The 24,627-nt window shown below is 42.8% G+C and overlaps 3 protein-coding genes across 19 annotated transcripts in view; 1 reads left to right on the forward strand and 2 right to left on the reverse strand.

Moving 5' to 3' along the window:
• The window catches only part of EDN3 (endothelin 3), a 527,748-nt gene that overhangs the window by 74,238 nt on the left and 428,883 nt on the right, over positions 1-24,627 (reverse strand). The gene's annotated exons all lie outside the window — the stretch shown is intronic.
• LOC310708879 (large ribosomal subunit protein uL15-like) lies at positions 685-7,850 on the forward strand. Of its 2 annotated transcripts, none has more exons than XM_083507797.1 (5): positions 685-821; positions 3,043-3,106; positions 4,706-4,781; positions 6,437-6,611; positions 7,677-7,850. In XM_083507797.1, the coding sequence occupies exons 1-5, from the start codon at positions 819-821 to the stop codon at positions 7,803-7,805; spliced, it is 447 nt and encodes a 148-aa protein (XP_083363923.1). In that variant the 5' UTR covers positions 685-818; the 3' UTR covers positions 7,806-7,850. The 2 variants fall into 2 exon arrangements, with proteins under 2 accessions (XP_083363923.1, XP_083363922.1); XM_083507796.1 differs by lacking the exon at positions 685-821 and adding an exon at positions 1,953-1,991.
• The window catches only part of ZNF831 (zinc finger protein 831), a 47,403-nt gene continuing 31,091 nt past the window's right edge, over positions 8,316-24,627 (reverse strand). For 13 of the 16 annotated variants that reach the window (XM_083507312.1, XM_083507316.1, XM_083507310.1 and 10 more), the window contains 5 exons: positions 19,498-23,718; positions 18,731-18,882; positions 16,341-16,513; positions 12,328-12,413; positions 8,316-10,936 (listed from right to left, as the gene is read on the reverse strand). In XM_083507312.1, the coding sequence (XP_083363438.1) occupies positions 10,142-10,936; positions 12,328-12,413; positions 16,341-16,513; positions 18,731-18,882; positions 19,498-23,688 (5,397 nt within the window). In that variant the 5' untranslated portion in view covers positions 23,689-23,718 and the 3' untranslated portion in view covers positions 8,316-10,141. Of the gene's footprint in view, positions 10,937-12,327; positions 12,414-16,340; positions 16,514-18,730; positions 18,883-19,497; positions 23,719-24,627 lie in introns of those variants that run through there. The other 3 variants (XM_083507317.1, XM_083507314.1, XM_083507315.1) reach the window with 2 other exon arrangements.

Raw genomic sequence — 24,627 nt, forward strand, 5'->3', positions numbered from 1 at the left:
CTCAGGTGATGCTGGATTTCAGCATTGTGGAAAGATAACTGCCAAGGTAGGCAGAGTAATTGGCACTTTCCAACATTACACCATGGAGTTGGATTTGTGGCACTGCAGAGGGGTTGTTTTGTGCTTGTTGGCGCAGCACTTTGGGTTTTTTGGATGTTGGGCGATAGGCCAAGCTTTTTTTAAGCTTCTGCAAAGGCATTTAGGATGATCTGGAGGTCATCCTCTGTGTGGGAACACTCTAAGTTGTCATCAGCATACTGAAGCTCTATGACAGAAGTTACCTTACTCTTGGCTTTCAGGCTGCTCAGATTAAAGAGCTTTCCATCTGCTCGATAAATGATTCCTACCCGTGGGGACATACCTGGGAGTAAGAGCCCACTGAACACAACAGGTTGCACTCGTATGCAGACGTGTACGGGGCTGCGCTATGGGGGGGGGGAGAGTTCTCAGCATCTGAGACCATGTAGCCCATAGAGAACCGAAAGACCTCCCCATGTGCCGCTCTAAACTTTCCCCCCCCCAACCTCGATCTATGCAACAAGCGCTTCTGACTCTTCTCAGCTGCTATTGACGACCGTGAAGCGTTTTTTTCTTTTTTTTTCTGGGGCCACGTGATCAACGGAACGCCGCCGCGCGAAAGAAGCCGGCACCCAGAGTATCGCGAGACTCCGCCCTGTCTCTCATTCTCCGCGTGCGCGCGTCGTTTGCAAGGCCCATCCCTGAGGGGGGCTTGAGACCTCGCGATAGAAGGGCTTTCCTTTTGGTGAAATCTCGCGAGAGGAGCGCTCTTTCCCTTTTATCTTCTTGGAGCCGCCAAGATGGTAGGTGGCGAGTGAGGGGGGCGCCGCCTGAGGAGCGGGGCCTGGTGCTCCGGCGCCTCAGACGCCGTTTCTCGCGACGGAGGGTGGCCGCCGGGGACTTGGCCGCGAGGGAATGGCGGCTGCCTCTCGGGGAGGGGGGGAGGTTTCGGGGGACTTTTAATAACAGTGAAGTCATGGCCGGGCTCTGCACTCGGAGCCCCTTTCCCTCTCGGACTGTCCTGCCTCGCAGGGTTGTTGTTGGAAAGACAACATCCACGACGCGCTTCCCTGCCTCCTGCAGCTCATCGGGACAGGCGCTTCTTCTCGCGGCTTTCTTTTTAAGCCCCCCGGCCCATGGTGGGGTTGGGTTGGGTGTTGTATGGAGCAGCGCCGCCCCCCCCCAAAAAAATATCTGTTACTGATCTGCTCCTTTCTCAGTCGAAGGGATAGCTGGGGGGGCGGGTGCCCTTTAGATCAGGGGCTCCTAAACTCCGGACTAGAAAGTGGTTCGTGATGTTCCCTCAGGTGGCCTGCTGTATGCAGCACGTCTGTAAAAATAAAACTTTTAAATCGTACAGCATCTACCGCAACACTTTACCATTGCTCCAATGAGGAAAAAGACCATCATCAAGTGGTCTGACAAGATTTCTCATCTCAGCAATTTTCGAGTGTTTCATGGTATAAAAATATTTGCGCACAGGTCTAAAAGCGTTTTCTTTCTGAAGGCTGCTCCAATGCCTTATGTTTCTGCTCTTTGCAATGTGTCATACATGGGTGTCCCACTATGCGTCGGTGAACAGGCTTGCTTAGTTGACCTCTGGGGAGAGCTGCACTGTAATTTTTGCTTTGCCTGCTTTTAATAATAATAATTTATTATTTCTATCCCTACCATCTGGCTGGGTTTCCCCATCCACTCTGGGCAGCTCCCAACAGAATATTAAAAATGCGATAAAACATCAAACATTAAAAACTTCCCTGAACAGGGCTGCCTTCAGATGTCTTCTAAAAGTTAGTTGTTTATTTCCTTGACATCTGATATGAGGGCATTCCACAGGGTGGGCGCCGCTACCAGAAGGCCCTCTACCTGGTTCCTTGTAATCTCATTTCTCGCAGTGAGGAAAACGCCAGAAGGCCCTTGGAACTGGACCTCAGTGTCTGGGCTGAACAATGGGGGTGGAGATGCTTCTTCAGGTATACTGGGAAATATACCACATGCCAGATAGGAAACTCAGATGGTTGGTTCATCTAGCTCAGTTGGGGTTTTTGGAAGGCAGTGGCTCTCCAGGACTGGGAGAAATCATTCCCAGCCCTACTTGGAGGTGGAGATGCCAGGGATTGAACTAAAAGCCATTTCTGTGTGCTCTACCATGGAGTTATGGCCCTTCCTACGTTGAGTGAGGAAGGTCTGAAGGCGGCTTTTAGTCGTGTTTGCATGATTGGGAACCCTACTTTAATCAGGAAACCAAGCTGCACGTTCAAGTGAAAGGCTGCTTCAGACCTCAGCTCAACATGGAAAGGTCAGGAAATTAACAGGCAGGGCTAGTGCACGTGGGGATATTAGGGGTTGCAGAGGGTTCTACTCCCATATTCAGGTGAATGTCTGAACATGCCTATATATTGTTATTGAATCCAATCTTAATAGCCTGAAAAGACCGCTGACCCGAAGGGATTTACTTTATTTATAGGTGTATTTATTTTATTTTATTTTACATAGGTTTTAGTGTGGCTTACCTTGCTAGCTTAGTATGGCTACCACTATAGCATATTGATGCATATATAGTATGGTATCTGTACTAGTATGGTGTTTAAAGTTTCAGGCTGCAGAGACCAAGGTTCAAATCCCCATGCAGCCCTGTGGCTCACTGGGTGATCTTGGGCTGATTACAGCCTAACGTAGACACAGGAATTTGTGAGGATAAAATGAGGATAATGGTGTATATGCCATCCTGAGGTGAGGAAAAAATATGAGATTACTTATTTACTGGTAAGCACCACTTGAAGTGCATTAAACAGTCATAACACAGCAAACATTGAAATTCCAGTGTCTTCAGAAAAGGTAAATGGGAGGCACACATTAAACAGGCCTGTAAATCTGATTAAGGTTCATAAGCAACTGTTCCAAGCTGGAGATCCTCCACAGGTGTATTCCAATCATTTGTTGCTTTTTGAAACATCATGCTACATTTGTTCTTCTTTCATTGGGCACTGATATAACATGCTGTCGTATTGCCTTTTTCTCAAGCCTTCAAGACTGAGGAAGACCAGGAAACTGCGAGGTCACGTCAGCCACGGCCATGGTCGTATTGGTACGTGTAGAAGCAGCTTCCATGTAGAACTGTTTTGCTACTTAAATCTATTGTTGCTTCACAGGGTTTTGGAATCTTCTCCCCTGGTTATCAGGTGACTTAAACCTAAAGGGGGAAAAGGCTTTTTGGTGTCTGACACTTGTAGTTTTCTGCTTGCTCGCCCCTTTTTAATAAAACTCCTGAGTCTAGTTGCATGGAAGTAAAGCATATGATTTATTTATTTTTATATCGCCTTTCACCCAAAGATCACAGGGCGGTTTACAATATAAAAACACAAAAATATATAGCATAATTACAAACTAAAACAATAACACTCCCCTTCACACACACAGTTTAAAAGGCCATAGATGGTTTAATTAGCCAAAAGCCTGGGAGAAATGTTTTTGCCCAGCTCCTAAAGACAGGTAACAAAGGTGTCAGGCAAGCAGAAAAGGCCTATTCTTTTGTTGTTCCCCTCTGGACCTCTGGCAGAGGATGCACACGAAGAAGGACCTCAAACGATGATCTGGGTCAGTTCATATGGGGATAGATTGTCCTTGAGGTGTTAGCTGCTAGCAAAGACTATCTTTCCATAGCTACAACCACCATGCCTTTGGGGTCCAGCTTGCACATTCCAGAATGAATACAAGCAATGGGGAAGAAGTTCCTTAGTACCTACTTTATCTCAGCCAAGGTTTCCCCTTGCTAATCTGAGGTTGAAGCTCTTTGCAGGAAAACAGGTAACAGAGAAGTTTTAATAAGTGTATTTAGCGTAGCTCTTGAGTCAGAACTGTTATGAAATGCAATATGGTTATTGTATAGAAGAAGCAGAGATAAATAGCATCAATAGTAAATATAGGATTGCTTATTAACAAGTTCTGCTTCACTCCTTGACTCAAATGGGTTTACCATACCTGGTGCCTAAACTTGCATAGGTTTCCCACATCCCTTCAGGCCTTGTTCTAAGAACCCAAAATGGCATCCACTACATGGCCTCTGGAGCAGTTGTAGCCTAACCATATATTTTTAGGCAGGCATTGGGGACAATGAACAGGTAAAAGAACTACCGTCCTAAGTCCTGCTTTGTGTAACTAATTATACTTCTAGTTTGCTTAGAGCTAGTGTAGCATGAATGATGACATAACTTTAGAAAGTGGAAATTCCAAGTTCCTAGAAATGTGGTCTGAAGAAAGTAGATCTCAGTGCTTTGCTAGCCTGATTAAAAAAAATTGAGCTTTTTAAAGCCATAAACTGGAAGTCGACCTTGACTGTTAAGGCCAGTAGGGGTGCAGCTAATCACACAGCAGACCTGTAGCCTGATCCTTGGCAGGTTCACTGATTCATACAAAGGCTGAACTCCTAAATGTTTACTAGAGGGAAAACACAATGGAACTTCTGAGTAAACATGTGTAAAGTTGTGCTCTAAATTCTTGGACGGTTAACTCCTCTATGATAGTATGGGTGTGTCTGCAGGCTTAAGCTTGCCTAAATCTTGTGTTGGATTGTGGTCTTTAAGTACTGGTGATGATAAACATTTAAGCTGGCAGCGTGTGTGCGTGTTTCTGTGTTTCTCTGCTTTAAAGTTTTTTAAAAATATTTCTGTTTGATGTTTCTCTTTAGGTAAGCATAGAAAGCATCCTGGAGGACGTGGTAATGCTGGAGGCCTGCACCACCACAGAATAAACTTTGATAAATAGTAAGCTAGCCCTTTTTTCTTTACTTCCCTTCATTTCTTCCCTCATCAACACCCCCCCCCCCAAAAAAAAAACTGGCACCAAAAAATAACTACCTATGTAGATTCAGCAGTTAAGAAATACCGTTTTCAAATACTGAACTGTATTTAAGGAAAGTATACATGCATTTTATTGCAACAGCTGTGGAAAGCTTGAACTTTCATCACTTGTGGCTTCTCAGAGCTCTATGGAAGCCAGTAAGTACAAGTCTATGTAAAGTATATTTAGTATCTGCTTTCCTAATGAATTTTATTTCAAATAGTTTTGGGGAATACAGTGGGATCCCCCCAGCCTTTCAGAGCAAATTCTTTTGGTGGAGTAGGCTGCAAGGGGAGAAGAATCCCCCCAATTTGCACAATCAGAAGTGTGCTGCAGGAGGCCAATACGATTGGATGGTCCCCCTTGTTTTGTTTAGTAAATATTAGCAAAATATGCTAAATAGGACCTCAGGTCAATACGGGGCATTAGAAAAATTTCCAAAGAAGTTCTAATGATAGTTTTCAAATGTAGGAAGCTACCCTATACAGAATCAGACCATTGGTCCAACTAGATGAGTACTGTTGACTGACTGGCAGTGACTCTCCAAGGTTGCAGACAGGAGTCTCCTCTAGTGTTACCTGGAGATGTCAGGGATTGAATTTAGGACCTTCTGTGTGCAAATCAGATGGTCTACCACTGAGCTACCTATGGCCCTTCCAGAAAATGGAAGTGCTAGCCCACTTTTTATTACAGTGGTACCTTGGTTGTTGAACTTAATCTGTTTGACTCCTGAAACGGTTCAAAAACCAAGGTGCAGCTTCTGATTGGCTGCAGGAGCTTCCTGCACTCAAGTGGAAGCCGCGTTGGAAAAACATTAGCAAACCAGAACGTTTCTGGGTTTGCAGCATTCAGGAGCCGATTTGTTTGACAACTAAGCTGTTCAGGAACCAAGGTACCGCTGTATTTGGACTTCAGGTGCACTTAGTATCATAAAACAAACTGGCTCAACACAAATTTCTTTTTTAGCCTCTAGATTCTGGCTTATTTCAAATGTACACAGACATGTAGAATAGCAGTAATCTATCTGTTCCAGTCCATGATATACTGTCAGGCACAATCTTTTTCATGTTTTTATCTGTTCCCCTGAGAATTTGGCAAGACAATGAAGTTGCATATTTACAAATAACTGAGACTAGAGTCACATCTAGATATTGTCAGTTATCATGGTGTGCTATAGTGCTCAGAGAGTAACAACTGACTTTTATTCACTGACTGTGCTCCGCATAGTACAGTCAGCCACCAGGTTAGTAACAGAGTAAGGTTACCTCAGAATAAGAGATGTGGGTCAGCACGAGGGTGCAGACAACAATGTCTCATGTAGAGCTTTCTCCTTTCTCAACATTTGCCTCATCTTTGTACCCTGTATTAAGAAAGCAGCTTACTTAAAAGCACTGTGAGCTCATGGCTGCCCTCAGATTTGAACTAAGAATGTTTGCTTCACACCTTCTGCTCTTAACCTGTGCCAGATATTTTTGTCAGTAAACCTAGACATGGTCATCCAATAAACCCAAGTATTGTTGCTTATGCATTTAAAAATGCATCATGCAGTGATTTTTCAGCTTGTGATTTTTCTTTCTAGCCATCCTGGTTATTTTGGAAAGGTTGGTATGAGACATTACCATTTGAAGAAAAACCAGCACTTCTGTCCCACAGTCAACCTGGATAAACTGTGGACACTCGTTAGTGAGCAGACAAGGCTCAAGTATGCCAAAAATCCGGCCGGATTATCACCTGTAATTGATGTTGTGCGCTCAGTAAGTGTCAAAAACTTATGAACTTTTTATAATGATGCAGAGCTTCCCAAATATTGCTTTTATATTTGCTTCCTATCGTGTAAAAACCAAGGAAGGTCTGCATAATTTGACTACAGTAGGTCTGCCCAGAGTTTGCCAGCCTCTTGGTTTTGCTACCTGTTGGCTGCATCTGGCTTGATGGGGCATAGATTGTGGAGATCAAGCTATAGGCCAGGCTTGTACCGTCTGTAGAGTGGGCATTTTTATATTTCATTTCAAAAGTGATTGCATTACTTAAATTTATTGTGGGTTTGTTGGTTTGTCAGAAGGAGCTAAACCATGAGCCTGTGTTTGGATGATAAGCCATGGTGTTATGTAGTGTAGGGGCAAAATGACCAAGGAACAACAGTCTCCACTTTGGGAGCCTGCTTGTTTGCAATAAGCCATGGCTTGTGTCAGCATTATGAGTGAAATAGACAAATGTTGCGTATTGTAAAAATGCAGTTGTAGGATACTGGTAACCCTATAACCCTGGAGTTTGAACAGCTAATTTTCCAATTAACAAAACAAAGGCAGTGCCCATTCAATAGACTTGGCTCTTTCTATTACTCATATACTGAAAATATGGTGAGACTTCATTGTATGTCTATAGACACTTTATTGTATATCCAAAGGGGGGGTGGTAAAAAGATGGAACCTCTCTCTGTCTCTTTACATTAACTACACACTTTCAGACAACTTTTTTTTTACTTTAATTGCCCCATATTACCCAAATATTCTGTTGGCTGGAATGCACAGCTAAAGAATGCTGAGAGTCATGGTGATGGGCCTAGTGAATATCATGAATTAGCAAGCACACTTTAAATTGCACATGTTCCTTTATACTGTCGAGTTGCTATTTTCTGTTTCCTCCCTTGTAGTCTCTAGTTCTACCGCTTCCCTGCTAGGCACAGTTTGTTTACTTGCAATATTTCACAAAGTGTACATAATTTTTTAGTTTTATTGGAACTGATCAGTGATGGTTGGAAAAAAAACTTGGTACCTTCTGGGCTTGCTGACGATTCTCCTATCTGTTTATGTTTTTAGGGTTATTATAAAGTCCTGGGCAAGGGGAAACTGCCCAAACAGCCTGTAATTGTGAAAGCAAAGTTCTTCAGCAGAAAAGCAGAAGAAAAAATAAAAGCAGTTGGTGGAGCTTGTGTGCTAGTAGCATAAGGACTTCTCTACGTGCTCAGATTAAAATAAACATCATTTCTGCTACCTTGTATTCTCATTTTAATAAGCTGTTGAGAAAGACTGCTAATTCTAGTGCCTGCTGGCTTGTTTACAGGAGACAAAACCTTTTCTAATGTACCATATTTTTTTGAATGTATTGCACACCTTTTTTTGGCCAAATTACATCACAAAAATTAGGGTGTGCATTAGATTTGATGGTGCCAGCAAATACTTTTTGGGTTTCAAGGTTTTGAAAATTGAGGTGTGCATTAGATTTGCGTAAATGCAGCATCTCCTGGCATTCTTTTCTTTCAGCAAGAAAAGGACAGAAGGCTCAACAAACGTTGTCGACCAACCATTGTACATTATGCATCACGGCAAGATGCACAGTTGTCATTTAAGAATAAAGGGGGCAAATTTCACATAATCGTTATGCCTACAATTAACAAGTGGAGCTGAATTGACTCTTATTGTCACTCTGAAAAAATACCAACATCCATGACTGTAGTCTTCACTTGGAATTATGGTAATGTTTTAATAAGCACAAGATTTCATGAAGATAGAAAGGCTATTTGCAGAGCATATGTAAAACCCACCAAGAAACACCTACTAGAAAGTTTCTAAGACGGTACTGCATACCTCTGTTACACGCCTTCCAACAGAGCTTATGCAATTCTGTACTAGTTCTTCAGTAGTAGTAAAAAAAATAAATTTTAGGTTTGGTAGGTTTTTCCCCACCCTGCAACATTCAGTATACTAATAATAATACAAAGCTCTTACAATGTGGTTACCAATTTGGCAAAGTATAAAAAGTCTGCATTTACAAAGTTGAAAGGAACAATAAGAAGTTTGATCATTTTCAGCCCTACATATCTTTATGGATGTGCTGCTTTGCTTTTTTATTGTTCAGTAATGCGTGCCTTTCCTAGGTATGCAGACTTGGGGCCAGCAGGAATAAGTGGCCTACAAGGTTTCATTTTTACAAATTTTGTTTTGAGCAAGCAGTTAGTTTCACATGAAAGATTCATTGCCTTGTAACATAGCATCAAAAAGTATTCCAAAACACTCTTGAAATGCTAAATATAAAACCTGAATATAATACAATAGTGCAATTGCATTTTAAAATTGGCATCACTTCAAATTAGTGTTATAACAAAATTGGGTTCAGTTTAGAAAAATTCAATTTGACCAATTGGACTTTGTACATAGAAGCTGGTGAATCTTCAGTGAGGTGTGTTTTGCTGTTGCACTAGTTCAAAGACTGGACTAGCACAAAAACTGGGGAAGGAAATGTGTTTTGGAATTTTGCATTCAAGTCCTGGGGCTTAAACAAGAACAACAACCCTGTTGAACCTAGAAAACAACTCAAAATATTCCAAATTCAGAAACCTCAGGAAATGTTCAACACTGGTGAGCCATGTTACCAGAGCAGTGGGGGATATAAAATATTCAAATTCGATTTCAGAAGGCACAAAACACAAAGCAAAACATGCTTGTGTTGTCTGTCACAAGGGAGCACAGAATATTTATGCAGTATGGAAAAGCTGTAGGATGTCTTAAAGGTGCAGATCTCCTCATGCAAAAGTCTAGATGTAAAAACTTGCAGAAAAGCAGCAGCAGGGAAAACAACTCCAGAGTTGGTGACACTCAAGTGTCAACCCTCAACTTGCACATGGTCTCTGCCTTCTATTGTATCAACATAAGAGACTGACCAATAGCATTGAGCTTACAACAAAACTTGAAGCAAGGAGCTACGGCATGTAGCTGGTTTACTGTTGGTTTACTGTGCGGGGACCAACTGTTTCCTTGCTTCATATAAAAGTATTAATACATCTAAAGAAACCCACTGAGGTCAGGAATGTTTTTTTTCCTGCGCTTAAGGTGTAGGATAAAGGCAGAATGACAATTGTCTGGTCCTTACAGGACTTCCTATTGATCATGCCCCTATATCAGGGGTGGAGAACCTCAGGTCTAGAGTCTGAATTTGCCTTCAGGCCAGCTTTCAGGACTCTTCCCCGAGCCACTTCCATTGCCAACCCTATTCTCTGATGTCAAGTCCTTTTGGTGGGGTAGATAATGCTTCTTGCTTGCCAGGACAGGCGTGGATATAGAAACCTGATTTCTGCATGGCTGGAATGTCGCTTGCTGTACAGAGGTGAGAGTCGTACACCCATTTCTCTGCCCATTTAGCCTTTGCTTCCACTCACCTTTTGCATCTAGCCCTGCCAACCACTAGTATGTGGCCCCTGGAAGGTTGCCCAGGAGAGAATGTGGCCTTTTCACTGAGAAAAGATTTCCCACTCCAGCCTTATCTTCAGCAGCAGGTGGGCTAGTCACTATATTTCTATAATCAACCTGTCTTCATCATCACTGCTGCTTATGTCGTCATATTCCACATGAGCTTGTTTGCTCATCACTTCTAAGCTTTGTTTTTTGTAGGGTTTGGATAGTGTTCCAGAGCTAGCTATGAAAGTAGAGGGGTTTTTGAAAGGAGGAAATCCAGGTTTAGAAAGCTTTCCTTGATCATTGCCTGGTTTTGTAGAGTGGATGTTCTTCTCTGTACAGCTACAGTGGCCAGCAGAGCTGTTGGTCTCCTGCACAAGCCCTGAACTATGTAAAGGATTACTTGAAAATGATGTACCAGTGAGCAACTTGGATCCAAACAAAGCAGGACATGGAGTTTGGAAGGTGGGGGCAAGCTGCTCTTTTAGAGATGGATATAAATCCCCACCTGTGGGTTTTTCTTTTCTTCCTGTGACGTGGACAGAGGGCTCTAAGTCAGTAAAATTTTGATACTTTGATTCTACATTATCACAGTCTGCATTTGATCCCACAAATATAGGACTAATAACCTTTGAATCCATAATGCTGTGTGAATGGCTCTTGCCTGAAACTATCAGTTCAAAGTTGCAATGCTCAATGGAAGGCCAACAGTCGTCAGAAATAACATCTGGCTGTGGTTCTTCCTTAAATATTCCTAAGGCGTTGACATCAAAGGTGTTTGCTTTTTCCACTACTGCATCAGTGGCCAGTGTAAAGGAATATGTTGCTTTTGAAACATCTGGAACTGCAGGCATCATCTGAAGAGAGAGACTGCCCCTGCAGTATTCATTAGCAGACCCAGGAACTTCCTACCAGAGAAGGAGATGAAATTATCAATTCATTGAATTCACTTTCAAATCCAAAGCCACCAAGTGCATTGTGTAAATTAAATAACTCATTTCATTACACTGACTGCAGCCTTACCCAGAAGTTAGTCCCGCAGAATTCTATGGTGATGACTCCCAGGTAAGTGAGGTTAGGATTGCTGTTGCTGGGCAGTATTCAGTGCACTCTTTCTGTCAGTGCAGAGACATCTGGCTGTGTAATGGAACTTCCCCCCCCCCCTCTCCTGTTTCCCCCAACTTAACCAGTTCTGGGAGTGTCCCAAACTCACTGTTATGAGTTTGGTGTGAAGCATTCAGCAGGAGAGGAAGGGAAAGTTGCACAAATTAAAATACTTGCGCTAAAGTCTTATTTCGTCAAGAAGTCTACTAAGGGCCTATGCTGAAGGTTATTTTCTCACTGCAAAACAGCTTGCAGTAAGTAGGCACCTTCTGGAAAAGGAATGTCATGCAACTTGTTCTTGTAAATGGCATCTATGTTTAAATTTGGGGGGTGACACATTCATGAGGTAAGTTTTCATATGGATAGCCATGGTGCCTGCCAAAATTCATCTTGTAATACAAATATCTTTATTGGAAATGGAAGATCACTGACCATCGCAAATGACTACCATTTCGTTTCCCCTCTTCTTGTCATAATATTAAAAGACAAGCAGTTTTGTTAGTTCAATAAGTTTTCACGGAACAAATGAACTTCTCCCTCTCCTCTCCTCCTTCTACCCCCCCCCAAAAAAAATCTGTTCTGGAGTTCCTCCAACCCTTTGGATCAGAATTAGGGGAGGTGCATAGAGAGAAGAGGGGGACTTCCACTGTGTGGTAGTCATAGCACTAACAAGTCTATATGGCTGCCCTACACTATAGGGCCAGTTCCAAGGTTCAGGTGTTACTTTACAAGGTGCTTCACAATTTGGGTAGAGGATAACTCTAGGATCCCTGCCTGATCACTGAAGTCTTTCTTATAACTCATGGCTCATTTCTACCACGAACAGTGTGTTTAGTACTGTGGGACCAATTTCATGGAACTCTCAGTTGAGCTCAGCCAGGCCCCTTCCCTACTGAAGTTCTGGTACTTACTGAAGACTTTTTAAAAATTCCAGTAGCCATTTTAATTTAAGTTTGATTTTATAGTTTCAACTGTTTTATTTTTTGTATTGTACTTTTAACTTGTTTGTTTAATGATTTAATTAAGTATTATTAAGTTGAGTACCGCCCAAAATATCCCATTGCTTTTTGCGAATATTAAAACTATGCAGGGGGGAATGGCTGGTTTATCAACTACTTGTCCTTTCAGCTTTCAATTAGTCCAATGTTACTTGAGTTACCAAGAGTTGAAAAGGTATTCCCAAATGACTCCTTACTTCTTTCATCTGGTTCTTTTTCACAGAGGAAGCAGCTTTGTCAGTTGGGGTATAAGATGTCTCCTGCTGTAGATTTTGGTCATTCCCTGTTTGGAAAGAAAACAGAGACACCGTGGTTAGCAGGCTGATTTTCGTTTTCCACTTTTTCTGGGCAAATAGGTTCCAGGTGGCTTCCACTTAAGATTTGAATTCATAGTTAGTGATATACAGAACGCATTTGACAAATGAAATTTTACAAGCAGTTGCTTAATATTTTAAACCTTTATTTATGTAGATGTTTTTTGCCACCTTAACTGCTTGTTATGTCTTGAAATACATCAATGTATTTAAACATCTCTGTGAGCCAGGCTGGGCTATCAAATTTAGTTTACCATGCCCAAAGCCAACATTTATCTGCACTTCAATGGCAACATCATCATCAATTAAATTTGTATACCACCTTTCATCCAGAAATCTCAGGGCTGTTCACAACTTAAAATTACAATATAAAAACACAAAATACATAATAAAAATAAGAACAAATACAAACACAAACCAATAATCTCCCCTCCCACAACACATTTAAAAGGGCATCAGATTTCAGTCAGCCAAAGAGTTTGGTTGAAGAGGAACGAGAATTCTGAATTGCAGACCAACAGGTAAATGAAGTGGGGGCAGGGGGGAGTGCAAATGTGGGTGAAAGTGTCCAGAATTAGGAACAAGGGGAGTAGAAACATGTTTCATGCTTTGAAAAGAGTTGTCACATCTGGGTATGGTACCTTTTAGCCCTCACAGATGACAGATGAGTTGGAAGTCAGAGAAGGAAAAATGGAATGCCCCAAAGGAATAACACACACAGAAACAAAGTAACCAGGGAACGTATGATTAAACCTATTAATACCCTTTTTTTAACATGATGGAAATAATGGTGTAATAATCCTCAGCTCTATAGTCCATGTTTTCATACTTCCATCCATGGAAGCTGAAAGCACGTTATTGTAAAATCCATCCTGTGTAATACTGTCAACCTTATAGTTTCAATCTAAATGATCAAGAGAAAGGCTGGAAAACAAATGCTATGCTGGCTTCGATATATCCTTTAGCAATAGAAAAGCTGGGCCTCGTAGATACTCATCCCTTGAAAAACAGCTTACACTCCTTAGTGCAGCAATTACTAGTTCATGTCTCCAAGGAAACCGGTACCAAAGAGCTAAACAGAGATGATTAAAAAGGGAAAGATGTGCAAGCAAGGAGAATCTGCTGAAATGGAAACTGCCCCAAGCCTCTACTTTAATTCAAAGACAGACAGTGTTAAGTGGGGGCCCTGGGACACATGAAGTCCCACTGCTATAGAGATGGGGAGCCTGTGGCCCACAAGGTGTTATTGAATCCCAACTCCCATCAGCTCCAGCCAGCACAGTAAATGATGAGGAATGATGGGGGTTGTAGTCCAACTGCAGGAGGACCACAGGTTCCCCATCCCTGTACTAGCACCATATGTGGCCCAATGGGAATTAAAGTACTTTTGCACTTGACTCAAAATTAATGCAAGTACATTTGTCACGGTCTTGGTATCGGTTATCTGGTACCAGACACCTTGACATGCCATTTCAAATCTTGTTCATCCCTTTTAAGGAGTGTAGTGTAAGTACATACAAGACTTAAGACTTGACAACTTAGACAGCATGGCCAAGAATTGGCATCTTCCAAAATTTTCACCTGCATCCAAGAGCAAATGTTCTATTAGATGCTTAAAGGGACCCCTGACCATTAGGTCCAGTCGTGGACGACTCTAGGGTTGTGGCACTCATCTCGCTTTACTGAGTGAGGGAGCCGGTGTACAGCTTCCGGGTCATATGGCCAGCATGACTAAGCAGCTTCTGGTGAACCAGAGCAGCGCACGGAAACACCGTTTACCTTCCCACCGGAGCGGTACCTATTTATCTACTTGCACTTCATGCTTTCGAACTGCTAGGTTGGCAGGAGCAGGGACCGAGCAACGGGAGCTCACCCTGTCGTGGGGATTCGAACCGCCAACCTTCTGATTGGCAAGCCCTAGGCTCTGTGGTTTAACCCACAGCACCACCCGCGCCCCTTTTATTAGATGCTTACTTGACGTAATTAAGAATATGGCATGTAACCATTTGTGCCAGGGCTATCTTTCAGAGGAACCATGAATTAAGAGGAAAAGACAGTGAAACTGCCATGAAGGGAGCTGTGAAGGAATGCCCCTTGAACATGACCAATGTAGCGCTATATAAGCCTCCCACCAGAACAATTTAAGCTTGCACACTGGGCTTTTATCGCCATTGCATGTCCCCCTAAATCTATTCTAGGGGTTTCCCCAACCCTCCAAGGCTTATTTGGGAAGGGTGTAGCGAACATATGAGGAGTCCTATTGCACAAGTGAAAATTCTTGTGCTGAGAGGAAGAGAGGACTAGGTATTTAGGAGGAGTCAGCATCCGTCTGTGAGCAGAGGCAGAGCAAGGTGGGTGTGGTACACCCCAGGTGCCATACCTGAGGGGGGTGATGTTGCCGCAGGTGGTACACACACACACACACACACACACACACACACACCCTGGATGCTCCCTGCTGCTGGCACACACCCCTGGGACACGCACCACTGGCAGAGTACCCCCTGCCTCTGTCTGTGAGAGAGATTGAACTTGGACCTTCTGCATTCAAAGCAGCTACTCTTCCACTGACCTACGAGCCCTTCCCAAACACATGTAGTACACATGAATGCATGAAGCAGTAAGGAGCAGCTGCACTTGACCTGAGAATAGTCTGGGGTCAGTCACCAAGCCATCCAGCTGGACTGGAGTAATGATGTGCTCCCAATTATTATCTCCTGGTGAGACCAGAGGGACATCACCTGGGTGTGAGTCGTGAAGGCCACTCCCTGCAAGGCCCTTTCCATCTGGCCTAGGGGGTGGGGCCCAGACTCACCCAGCTCCACCAAAGAGGCTCCTGGTGAGACCAGAGGGACATCGCTATGCCTGACAACAAACCGTAACTACTGGATTATTTTGCCCCATTTTTTTGTGCCTGCCAAAGAGCCGTGTCATGCTTATTTTATTCTCGTTAATCATTCTGTTTTAAATGTGCATTTTATATTTGACTTCACTTAGCAATTATTTTTTTTGAAATGTTTAAGATTATTTTTTTGTTAACTTTGTGTTAAATATGTATTCTGTAGTTGACCTCCTTTGTAATGTTTTGTTTTGAAATCTTTAAGCTAATATTTTAGTTTTCTGTTAATTATGTTGCTTTGACTATACTCTATACAGTGGTGCCCCGCAAGACGAATGCCTCGCAAGACGAAAAACTCGCTAGACGAAAGGGTTTTGCGGTTTTTGAGCTGCTTCGCAAGACGAATTTCCCTATGGGCTTGCTTCGCAAGGCGAAAACGTCTTGTGTTTTTTGCAAGTTTCTTTCCTTTTTCTTAACACCGTTAATACAGTTGCGACTTGACTTCGAGGAGCAACTCATAGAACGTGGTGTGGTAGCCTTTTTTGAGGTTTTTTGTGATTTTTGAAGCTTTTCCAAAACTTTTCCGACACCGTGCTTCGCAAGACAAAAAATTCGCAAGACGAAAAAACTCGCGGAACGAATTAATTTCGTCTTGCGAGGCACCACTGTATTTGATTTTCTTCTGATTGTGTTATTGGTGTTTTATTCCATAAACCGCTTTGAGATTTTTCTTAAAAATATAAAACAGTACAGTGGTACCTTGGCTTAAGAACTTAATTCGTTCTGGAGGTCTGTTCTTAACCTGAAACTGTTCTTAACCTGAAGCACCACTTTAGCTAATGGGGCCTCCCACTGCTGCCGCACCACCGGAGCACAATTTCTGTTCTCATCCTGAAGCAAAATTCTTAACCCGAGGTACTATTTCTGGGTTAATGGAGTCTGTAACCTGAAGCGTCTGTAACCCGAAGTACCACTGTATAGAAATAAAATGAAGAAGAAGAAGAGGAGGAGGAGGAGGAAGGAAGAAGAAGCAGCAGTCATGGAGAGCTAACCTTACCTTGAGAGGCTGTTGGAAGACAGGACCATTTTCCACAAGGTTCACGGCTGTCAGATGTGTGGGAATTGGGATGCCTTTTGGGGGTCTCCAGGGGCCTGTTTGCTGGCCAGTGTTGCTTGCCCAGTCTGTTGGTTTTCAGCAGAATGTGTCTATGTCCATAACTCCCCTTATATCTACAAAGTAAAATATACAGGTTTATGTCTTTAGAATGCTTTATGACCTTGTTTTCCGAGGGCCACATCTCATCACAAGCATTGGAGGTCCCTTCTGGATTGGTGCTTTTGTGCAGGTGTGTTCTGCAACATGCCACACAATAATTGTGCATTAGTGATGGATCTACACTGGACCATCCACCCATGGTTCTACTTCATTAGTTGTTCTGTGGTGCTTCTCCAATATTACCACATTATTGCCATCTGCAGGGGAACTCCTGCACTAAAGTGCACACAAAAAAGCAGAACCAGGAATTAAAAAACCCAACCATATATGGTATAAAAAGTTACTGGATTTCAGCAGGAAGTTATGGGACATGCACAGATTGGAAACACAGCAGTACGTTCACCCCGAAACCTAGTGGCTGAAGTAGAGATTCCAGCTCCAAGCAACATTCCAGCCCCTGATATACAACAGTTCACAGAAACAGATCAAGCAAGAGTGGGAAGCATTCATCTTGTGGATCATCTGTCTTATGCGGCTTTTGTATGAGAAAACAGGTTCTTAACATTCCAGCTCTCACTTTTTAGACTCTAAATAACTGAAAAGCAGGATAAAATATGCTTTAATGACTAATACTGAAAATATTGCCTTTCCCGTTTTGTAATGAAGCCATTATTTGTTCTGTAGCGCTTGCCAATATCTTGAAATCAATAATGATGCATATGAAAGGATATCTGCAATTTAACATTAATCCAGTTAATGCCACCAAAGAGGCGATTTACCCCTGCTGAAGACTTGGCCTCAAGACCCATATGTTTTGCTTCATTATTGTAAACTGAAATTTGGTGACCAATCAAACCCACACATAACTCTTTCTTGAACTTAGTTGCCTATGACGCCAAAAATGCCAGCTAATCTTCTACTTGGGACAAGAGTAGCCACATAACATGTGTTCTAAGTCACAATGTGGCTCCATATGTATTCTTCACTTTAAGTGTTCTTGATGATACCATCTGTTTTGTCTGAGTTCAGTCAGTTAGGATCAGAAAGCAAATTCTCGTCCAAAAACCATTTGGCCTAATTCAGTTTTCTTTTAACCATATTGCAAATGGCAAGGGTGACTTCATGCGTGGTCTAATCTGATGTTACTACAGATATGAGATTCAGGACTACACCCATGCTAATCACATTGTGTTTTATGGCAGCTCTTATGTAACATTATACGAGCACTGCAATTAAACAGTGCTCGTCAAATTTCAGGATTTATCAGCCATGCTGAGGTATAAAGGGAGAAGATACCTTCACCTGTACTTCCTTTGGCATCTATTATTTGCTCTCCTCTCCCACCTTCTTTGTCACCACTCTTTCTTCTCTCTGCTTTATGAACTCAGTCATTTTGTATTCACGGGGGAGCCAGAGAATAGTTAAAGGTAAAGGGACCCCTGACCATTAGGTCCAGTCGTGGCCAACTCTGGGGTTGCGGCGCTCATCTCGCTTTATTGGTCGAGGGAGCCAGCGTACAGCTTCCGGGTCATGTGGCCAGCATGACTAAGCTGCTTCTGGCGAACCAGAGCAGTGCACGGAAACACCATTTACCTTCCCGCTGGAGCGGTACCTATTTATCTACTTGCACTTTGACATGCTTTCGAACTGCTAGGTTGGCAGGAGCAGGGACCGAGCAAAGGGAGCTCACCCTGTCGTGGGGATTCGAACCGCCAACCTTCTGATCAGCAAGTCCTAGGCTCTGTGGTTTAACCCACAGTGCCACCTGCGTCCCAGTACAGAATAGTTACGGAGACAAATATAATCATAAATAGCCAGGACCAGGGGCAGCCCATCCCGTTTCACCACCTGAGGCAAAATAGGAATGTGCCGCCTTGTTCATGGCTCCCTTGCTTATTGGGGTTGCTGAAGCACCTCATTTACCATGGTCTCAGGAAGCTTACAGGAACCTCTCCAGAGGTGGCAGTGGGGGAGCACCTGAGGCAGCCACATCAGGACAGACCAGCCCTGACCAGGTACAAAGTCTGGTTTTTCACATTTTAGTTGCTGTTGCAAAGAGAACACCATCAATGAAACTTCTACCCACAGAGATACACACATGCACTTTTGTTCTAAGAGAAAAAGACATCAAGAACAGTACATCTGGAGCTACCACCACGCCATGTTTGTAAATACTACACATATCCAGAGAAAAATATTTTTCTATTAGATTGAACCCCAATATTTCTCACCGTTTTTGACTGATCTTCATTTTTTTCCTTTTACGGCTTCTCTTTCCTTTATTGGTTGTGAGTCCTCTCACTTTGTTAAGCTTTTCTTTTGCCCCTTCTGCCTCTGGAATGTCTTTTAACAGCACATCAAATCCAGTTGTTGTAAAGCACTGCTGCAAATATAAAAATAAAACAAAATGGCAAGATAAATGTAATTTTTTAAACCACCAAAATTATGGAAGAATTTAACCCACATATAGAGCGCTAGAGAGAGAGAGCTCAGAGATCAGGGACGGTAGAAGCAGCTGCCCAGAGGACTCCCAAGTAGAGGGGGAGAAGTGAGCAGACTGAGGGAATACTCCACAAGGGAAGGTGTTCATAGAAGGGGGAGAGGCTGCCAGTTATGCAGGCAAGGGGTGACATAACTGGGCTCCTGAGCCCCACAGGGGTGCTGCAGAAAGAATGTAGTTGGTCAAGGGAGCCGTGGACTAAAAAAGGTTGAAAACCTCTTAGTTAGATACTACAACCCATGGAAAGCATGTCATAACCGTGACTGAGAGCTCTATTAAGGTAGGTGATCACCCCATGTTTTGAAGGTATCAACCAATGTTTGTCATGGATGGCCCCATGGCCCTTGGATATCAGAGTATGAATTGATCATATGCTGCTAGTATTAAGTACTAACAAGATAACATATGAGCCTGCTCCTTAACCACCATTCTTCCATTTTATTCTAGGTACAATGTGACATTTCCCCTATTTGGGAAGGAAGGGAGTAAAGGAATTACCTTCTCTATCTGCTGCTTCTGTGAAAAGCAAGTGACTGGTGCTTTGGGGGTCCCAGCCGTCAAGCCTTGGCTAGCAGCCTTCTTGGTACTTTTCATTTGGCAAAAGGAAAGACTACATTTTGACACCATGCTTTCATTTTTGCAGGTATGCAGGGAAGAATAAGCAGAATATTTCTTCTCCACCTGCTCAACAGGAAGAGGGAGGTTTCTAGATAAGCAGCACCACGTTAGCTGAGGCTCCGCATTTAGAGTTGGGAAGGATATATTCAAGCTCGGAACTTTCAAGTTTCCCGCACGAGAAACTGCACTTAATTGGGAAAGAGTGCAGACTTCCTTTTGTTGGGTGCAGAGCACATGGCAATAAAGCGTGTCCGAGGAATGGCAAAGGCATTTGGAACTATCAACCGAACAGCTGGGCAGATCCTGAAATCCTGGAAAAGGGTTAACAGCTGATTGCCATTCCGTGATTTTTGTGTCTGTGTTTCCACAAAAAACTGCCCTTTCCACCAATGAAGACACAGATAGAACCGAACTGTTCCCTGAGTGTATTAACTGAAGGGCGGGACTCTGCCCTGTCATGTCCGAAGATATAAGAAACCCTCCTCTATACATAGATGTAAAGCATATTTTTCCCCCTGGCATCTGTGATGTACAAACAATCACATGTCCATCCCCTTCCTGGGGCAGCTTTTGATCACCTAAATGGTCTCCGTTATTGGCTCCTTTCCCCTCATCTTTCGTCTTCTCCTTCTGCCTGACATTCTGAAGATGGCATCTTCTGTCTAACCTGGTTGTGATGCTGGTGGTTTCTAGGATAGCTGGTGAGCAAACTACCAGAGACTTCAGCGTTGTATGTACTTCCCCTTTTAGCTCTTTTGTTCTGTTCGGATGACTCAGTTCCAAATGCAAAGGGCACAAAAAGACATCTGTGGAGCTGGTTCCAACTGATCTATTGTTACTGGCAAGGGAAGAGGAGTCAGTTGACGTGCAGGGCAGTGAAATACAGGGCATTTCCTTTGACACTCCTGCTAGAATTAATGGCATGTCTGTACTATTCGCTTCTTGTGCACATTTTAGGATATACTTTGGGAGAAATTCATTTTTCTTTAGATGTGGAGGTCCTTGATCAACTGCTAGATGATGTGTGTGGGGTGGTGCCGTATCTCCACTCTGATATGACATTTCTGTCCCCGTTATCATCGGACATGGGTTTTCTGTCAGTTTTTGTAAAGCAGATGAATTGCAGGCGTGCTCCTTTTTTATCCCAGCCTTGAGTTGTTCAGAAAATGAAAATGCTGGTACACTTGCTTTATCAGTGAGATTAGCAACATCATCCTTATTATTAGAAACCATTATGGGATATTTGACTGCTTCCTCATATTCCATGTTGCCACCTGATGCATTTGCTCCTACTGTTCCTGTCTGCTTTTCTCCTTTAACTGAGTGACTTACTGATACTGGAGCAACCATATTAAGAAGTTTGCAATGGTCTAGTGGTTTCACAGTTCTCTCTTCTGAGCTGCTGTGACCAATACTGACTTTTAGTTTTGTATTTTCTTTGCTTTTCGGTTTATCCACTTTTAACTTTTTTCTCTCCGAGGGTAACTTTTGAAGTGCCTGCACTGGCTCACTGCTGTCGCACTGGTGTGGTGGTAAGCCCCCCTGCTTAAGTTGAAAGCTTTCTTTTCCACCAGTATCTTCTCCTTTGCAGGTCAAAATATCGTCATGTAATGGGGGCAAAAGTTTAATAAATTCTTCTTGTGTAATTGTCTCCTCTGAGCCAGTATTATGCAAGTTGGCAGTGTTTAATGAGGTAACAGTCTCTTGATCTGTGGCTTGCTGAAGTGGGAACTTCAGTTCACAACTGGAACTTAAAGGCTGGACCTGAGTGTTGCTATTTGATTCTTCCTCTGAAACACCCAATTCTTTGCATCTGTGTTCCAGAAGTGTTTTAGTCATATCACTGTGTTCACAATCACTCACAGTACTTGATGTTTCCATTGATTCTGCAAAGCTCCTTGAACTCTCTTGTAAGGAAACACATTGCAATATAGGACTACTGATAGAACGGCCTTTCAGTTCTTCAGTATTCAGTTTTGCAGAAATGGCTGCCATTGTGTTGCTTCTGCCTTCTCTTGGCAGAGTAACTCCCTCCTGACTAGTTGTTTCCTTGGCATCCAAATGGATGCTTGAAGTATCTGTCTTATTTTCCTTTGGTTTCTTGGTCATTTGACTGCTTTTCATTTTCTGGTAGATTTTCTTAAATGTCTCATCCCCATAAACCTGCCATTTTTCCTGAGAGAACATTTTAAATTTTCTTTGACTGGGTTTCTTATGCTTTGCGTTTGCTCCTTCTCCCCCAGCTCCAGGCTTCTTAGTGCCTTTCATCTCTTCCGAAGAAGATGAAGATTCAATCACGTTACTTAGCAGTAAGTCATCTACTGCCACCTGCCTGACAAGCGCTCGGGGGTGGCTGTTAGGAAAGCCTGCTGTACTTGCAGCAAAGTTGTTGCTATGCAATAAACCAGAAAAACTTGTGTTTGGGGACATTCTAGCGAAAGAAGTTAATTTTGAACTATCTATTTGATCCTGTACCCTCCTAGTACTCTCAACAAAAGGCAAAGAGTTACTTCTGGTAACAGGCACACAATCAATTGTCGTAGAGAACTGAGTGGGGACCGAGTGAAAAAACAATGGCTTTGATTTTTCCACAGGTGTGAATATAGACTTGGCTGAGAACAGAGAAAGGTTCTTTCTTCTGTTTATGTCAACAGGCCGTATGTCAAAATGGAACGAGTCTTTATACGTATAAGGCATCGGCAAGTCAATGCTGCCCTGTTTGGACAGGACTGTTTTCCTGGGTCTAACATTGTCCAGTTGGGTGTCATCCACCACAGCTTTATTTTGAGATATTAGCTTTGAGATATGCTCCTCCAATTTCTTTTTCTCAAACGTTAAGGCTCCTGGTGCTTTCTCAGCCAAATCTACTTTTGAGCTATTTCCTGCTGTGTACCTGAGGTTGCTAATGGCTGTATCACTTTCTGACTCTATGCTGTGCTCACAAAGACTGTGCAGAGGGCTGGGAGACAGCATCTGCTGTTCCACACTATCAGAGCGTGACAGGTATCCTGAGTCAGTGCTTTCACATTTCTTCAGCTTGTAGTCTGGAGATCTGCTGTCCCATAGCTTCTCCGAGTATGTGGCTTGCTGCCTCTGTAGCTGACTGTGCTTACTGACAGTTGGAGACCTTTGCTCCTGAATCTTTCTTCTCTGGAGCGAATTCAATGGATCTTTCATGGTCTCTTTCTCAAGGGCATTCTGACTTAGCCCTCCGTGATAGTTGTCCGCTGTCATCCACTGGTTTTCAGATCCAAGGAATAAAGCATTCACTGCCGGCAAAGAAGCATCAGGAAGGTGCTTCTCCCTAGTTAACACATCTGTGGACTCTGAAATGGCTTGTTTAATCACTGTCCTTTGCTGGTCACAGTTTCTATCGTTGGCTTTTGTTGTCTGGAGAGCTCCAACACTTTCAGACAACTTCTCGTTCTCTTCTAATGTACTACTGTTGTCAGATTCTGAGGGCTGCCTGGCATTGTTTACATGTGTTTGGGATCTCCTATGTTTATACAGATTGCTTTGAGTTTTAAATGCAATGCCACACGTAGTACATGGAAAAGGTCTCTCACCTGTATGTGAGCGCATGTGTTTCTCAAGAACACTTGGTTTTAGGCAATCACGGCCACAATGTTTACAGAGGTACTTCCCAGCACTTTTGGATTTCCCTGGGCTTCCAAGTGGCAGGCATGGAGAAGGATTTTGTGGCAAAACCGATAAACCACTAATTATATTTATTGTCCTAGGTTGCTTCTGAATGACTGCCTGAAGTTGATCTGTCCCCTCTGAATGTAAAACTGGGCTTACGATTAAAGGCATACTAGTGCTGTCTAAGTTGATACTGGTTCGGCCTGTGGGCAGTCTGTTGTTTGGATGATGACATTCTGCCTGGGTAGGTTGATAAAGTGGTATGGTAAGGGCTTTCAGATATATAGTCTGGGAGACACCTTGTTCTGGCTGAAGGACCACCGGACTCAGTGAGAGATTTGATGCTGCTGGCACTGCTTGAAGGCAAGAGAGCTGAACTGGCTGATCTTTTAGTGACGCCGGAGGACAAGGAAGTCTCTGTGCCTCCATTCTCTTTATGTTATACAACTGTTCAATTGTCTGTAGAAGAAATAAAACAGAAGCCGTTAAATTGAAATCAACACTATGGGTTGGAAGAAGAATTAGTTCAATTTAGATCTCATTGACAGCATTCTGAAAACTTGTCAAAATTTAAGTTGATTTGATATCCAACTGATATCAAAGGGGCCTAAGAGACAGCTAACTGAGTCTGGATCCATCCCCCTGTTTATTTCCCACATTCTGAAGTTAAATGTCAACTGTAGTTTTTGGTCTTCTCATAGGAATCTGGGCCATTGCGGTAAAGAGAATAGTGGACTAGATGGATCTAATATTGCAGGGCTCTTCTTATGACAATTCACAGTCATTTTTTAAAGAAAGCTGAGTGTTAACTTTGATATTTAATTTAGCTGTCACTCTGGGAAACAATGCTCTAAACATTCCTAAAAAGAAAGCCAAATGTCCTGATCCCACAGAAAACGAACTAACAAAACTTACATTTTAATCAGCACCTGCTGGTTTAAAAAACAACTGAATGAAGGCAGGCCTCAATTATCAGGAAACATGAGCGAACAGATATTCAGGGACTTGGTTTTGCTTATAAATCTGTCATGCACTCTCACTAATAAAGTAGAAAATATCAAGCTTTCATGGACCAAGGCTCAATGCAGTGCTTAAAGTAAACTCGAAATGGAAGTGGCAGGACACTAGCCGCCCCACAAAACTCATAATATTAAATACTGATGGCTGTGTGTCCTTACAAATTGGTAACACATCAGTTTTAACTATTTTAAGTAGACAAGATATATTCTAGAGTTTGACCTTAAAATTAATTTGCAACACAAATGTCAGGTTAAAGGGCAGGGCGCCTGTGTCTTTAAGAGCAGTGGAAAAGGAAAACCTTTGTCAAACATGGAATACAGAGGTGAGAAGCTTCTGATACTCAACTTC

This window comes from Podarcis liolepis, assembly GCF_965112155.1.
Source record: "Podarcis liolepis genome assembly, chromosome: 6".
NCBI classification, from domain to species: domain Eukaryota; kingdom Metazoa; phylum Chordata; class Lepidosauria; order Squamata; family Lacertidae; genus Podarcis; species Podarcis liolepis.

Bases quoted from the DNA above. Each gene is read 5' to 3' on its own strand.
- LOC310708879 (XM_083507796.1), top strand. From the start codon at position 1,968: ATGGGGGTGGAGATGCTTCTTCAG. The intron at 1,992-3,042 runs GTATACTGGGAA...CTTTTTCTCAAG, and splicing joins GGGTGGAGATGCTTCTTCAG to CCTTCAAGACTGAGGAAGAC. The intron at 6,612-7,676 runs GTAAGTGTCAAA...TTATGTTTTTAG, and splicing joins TAATTGATGTTGTGCGCTCA to GGTTATTATAAAGTCCTGGG.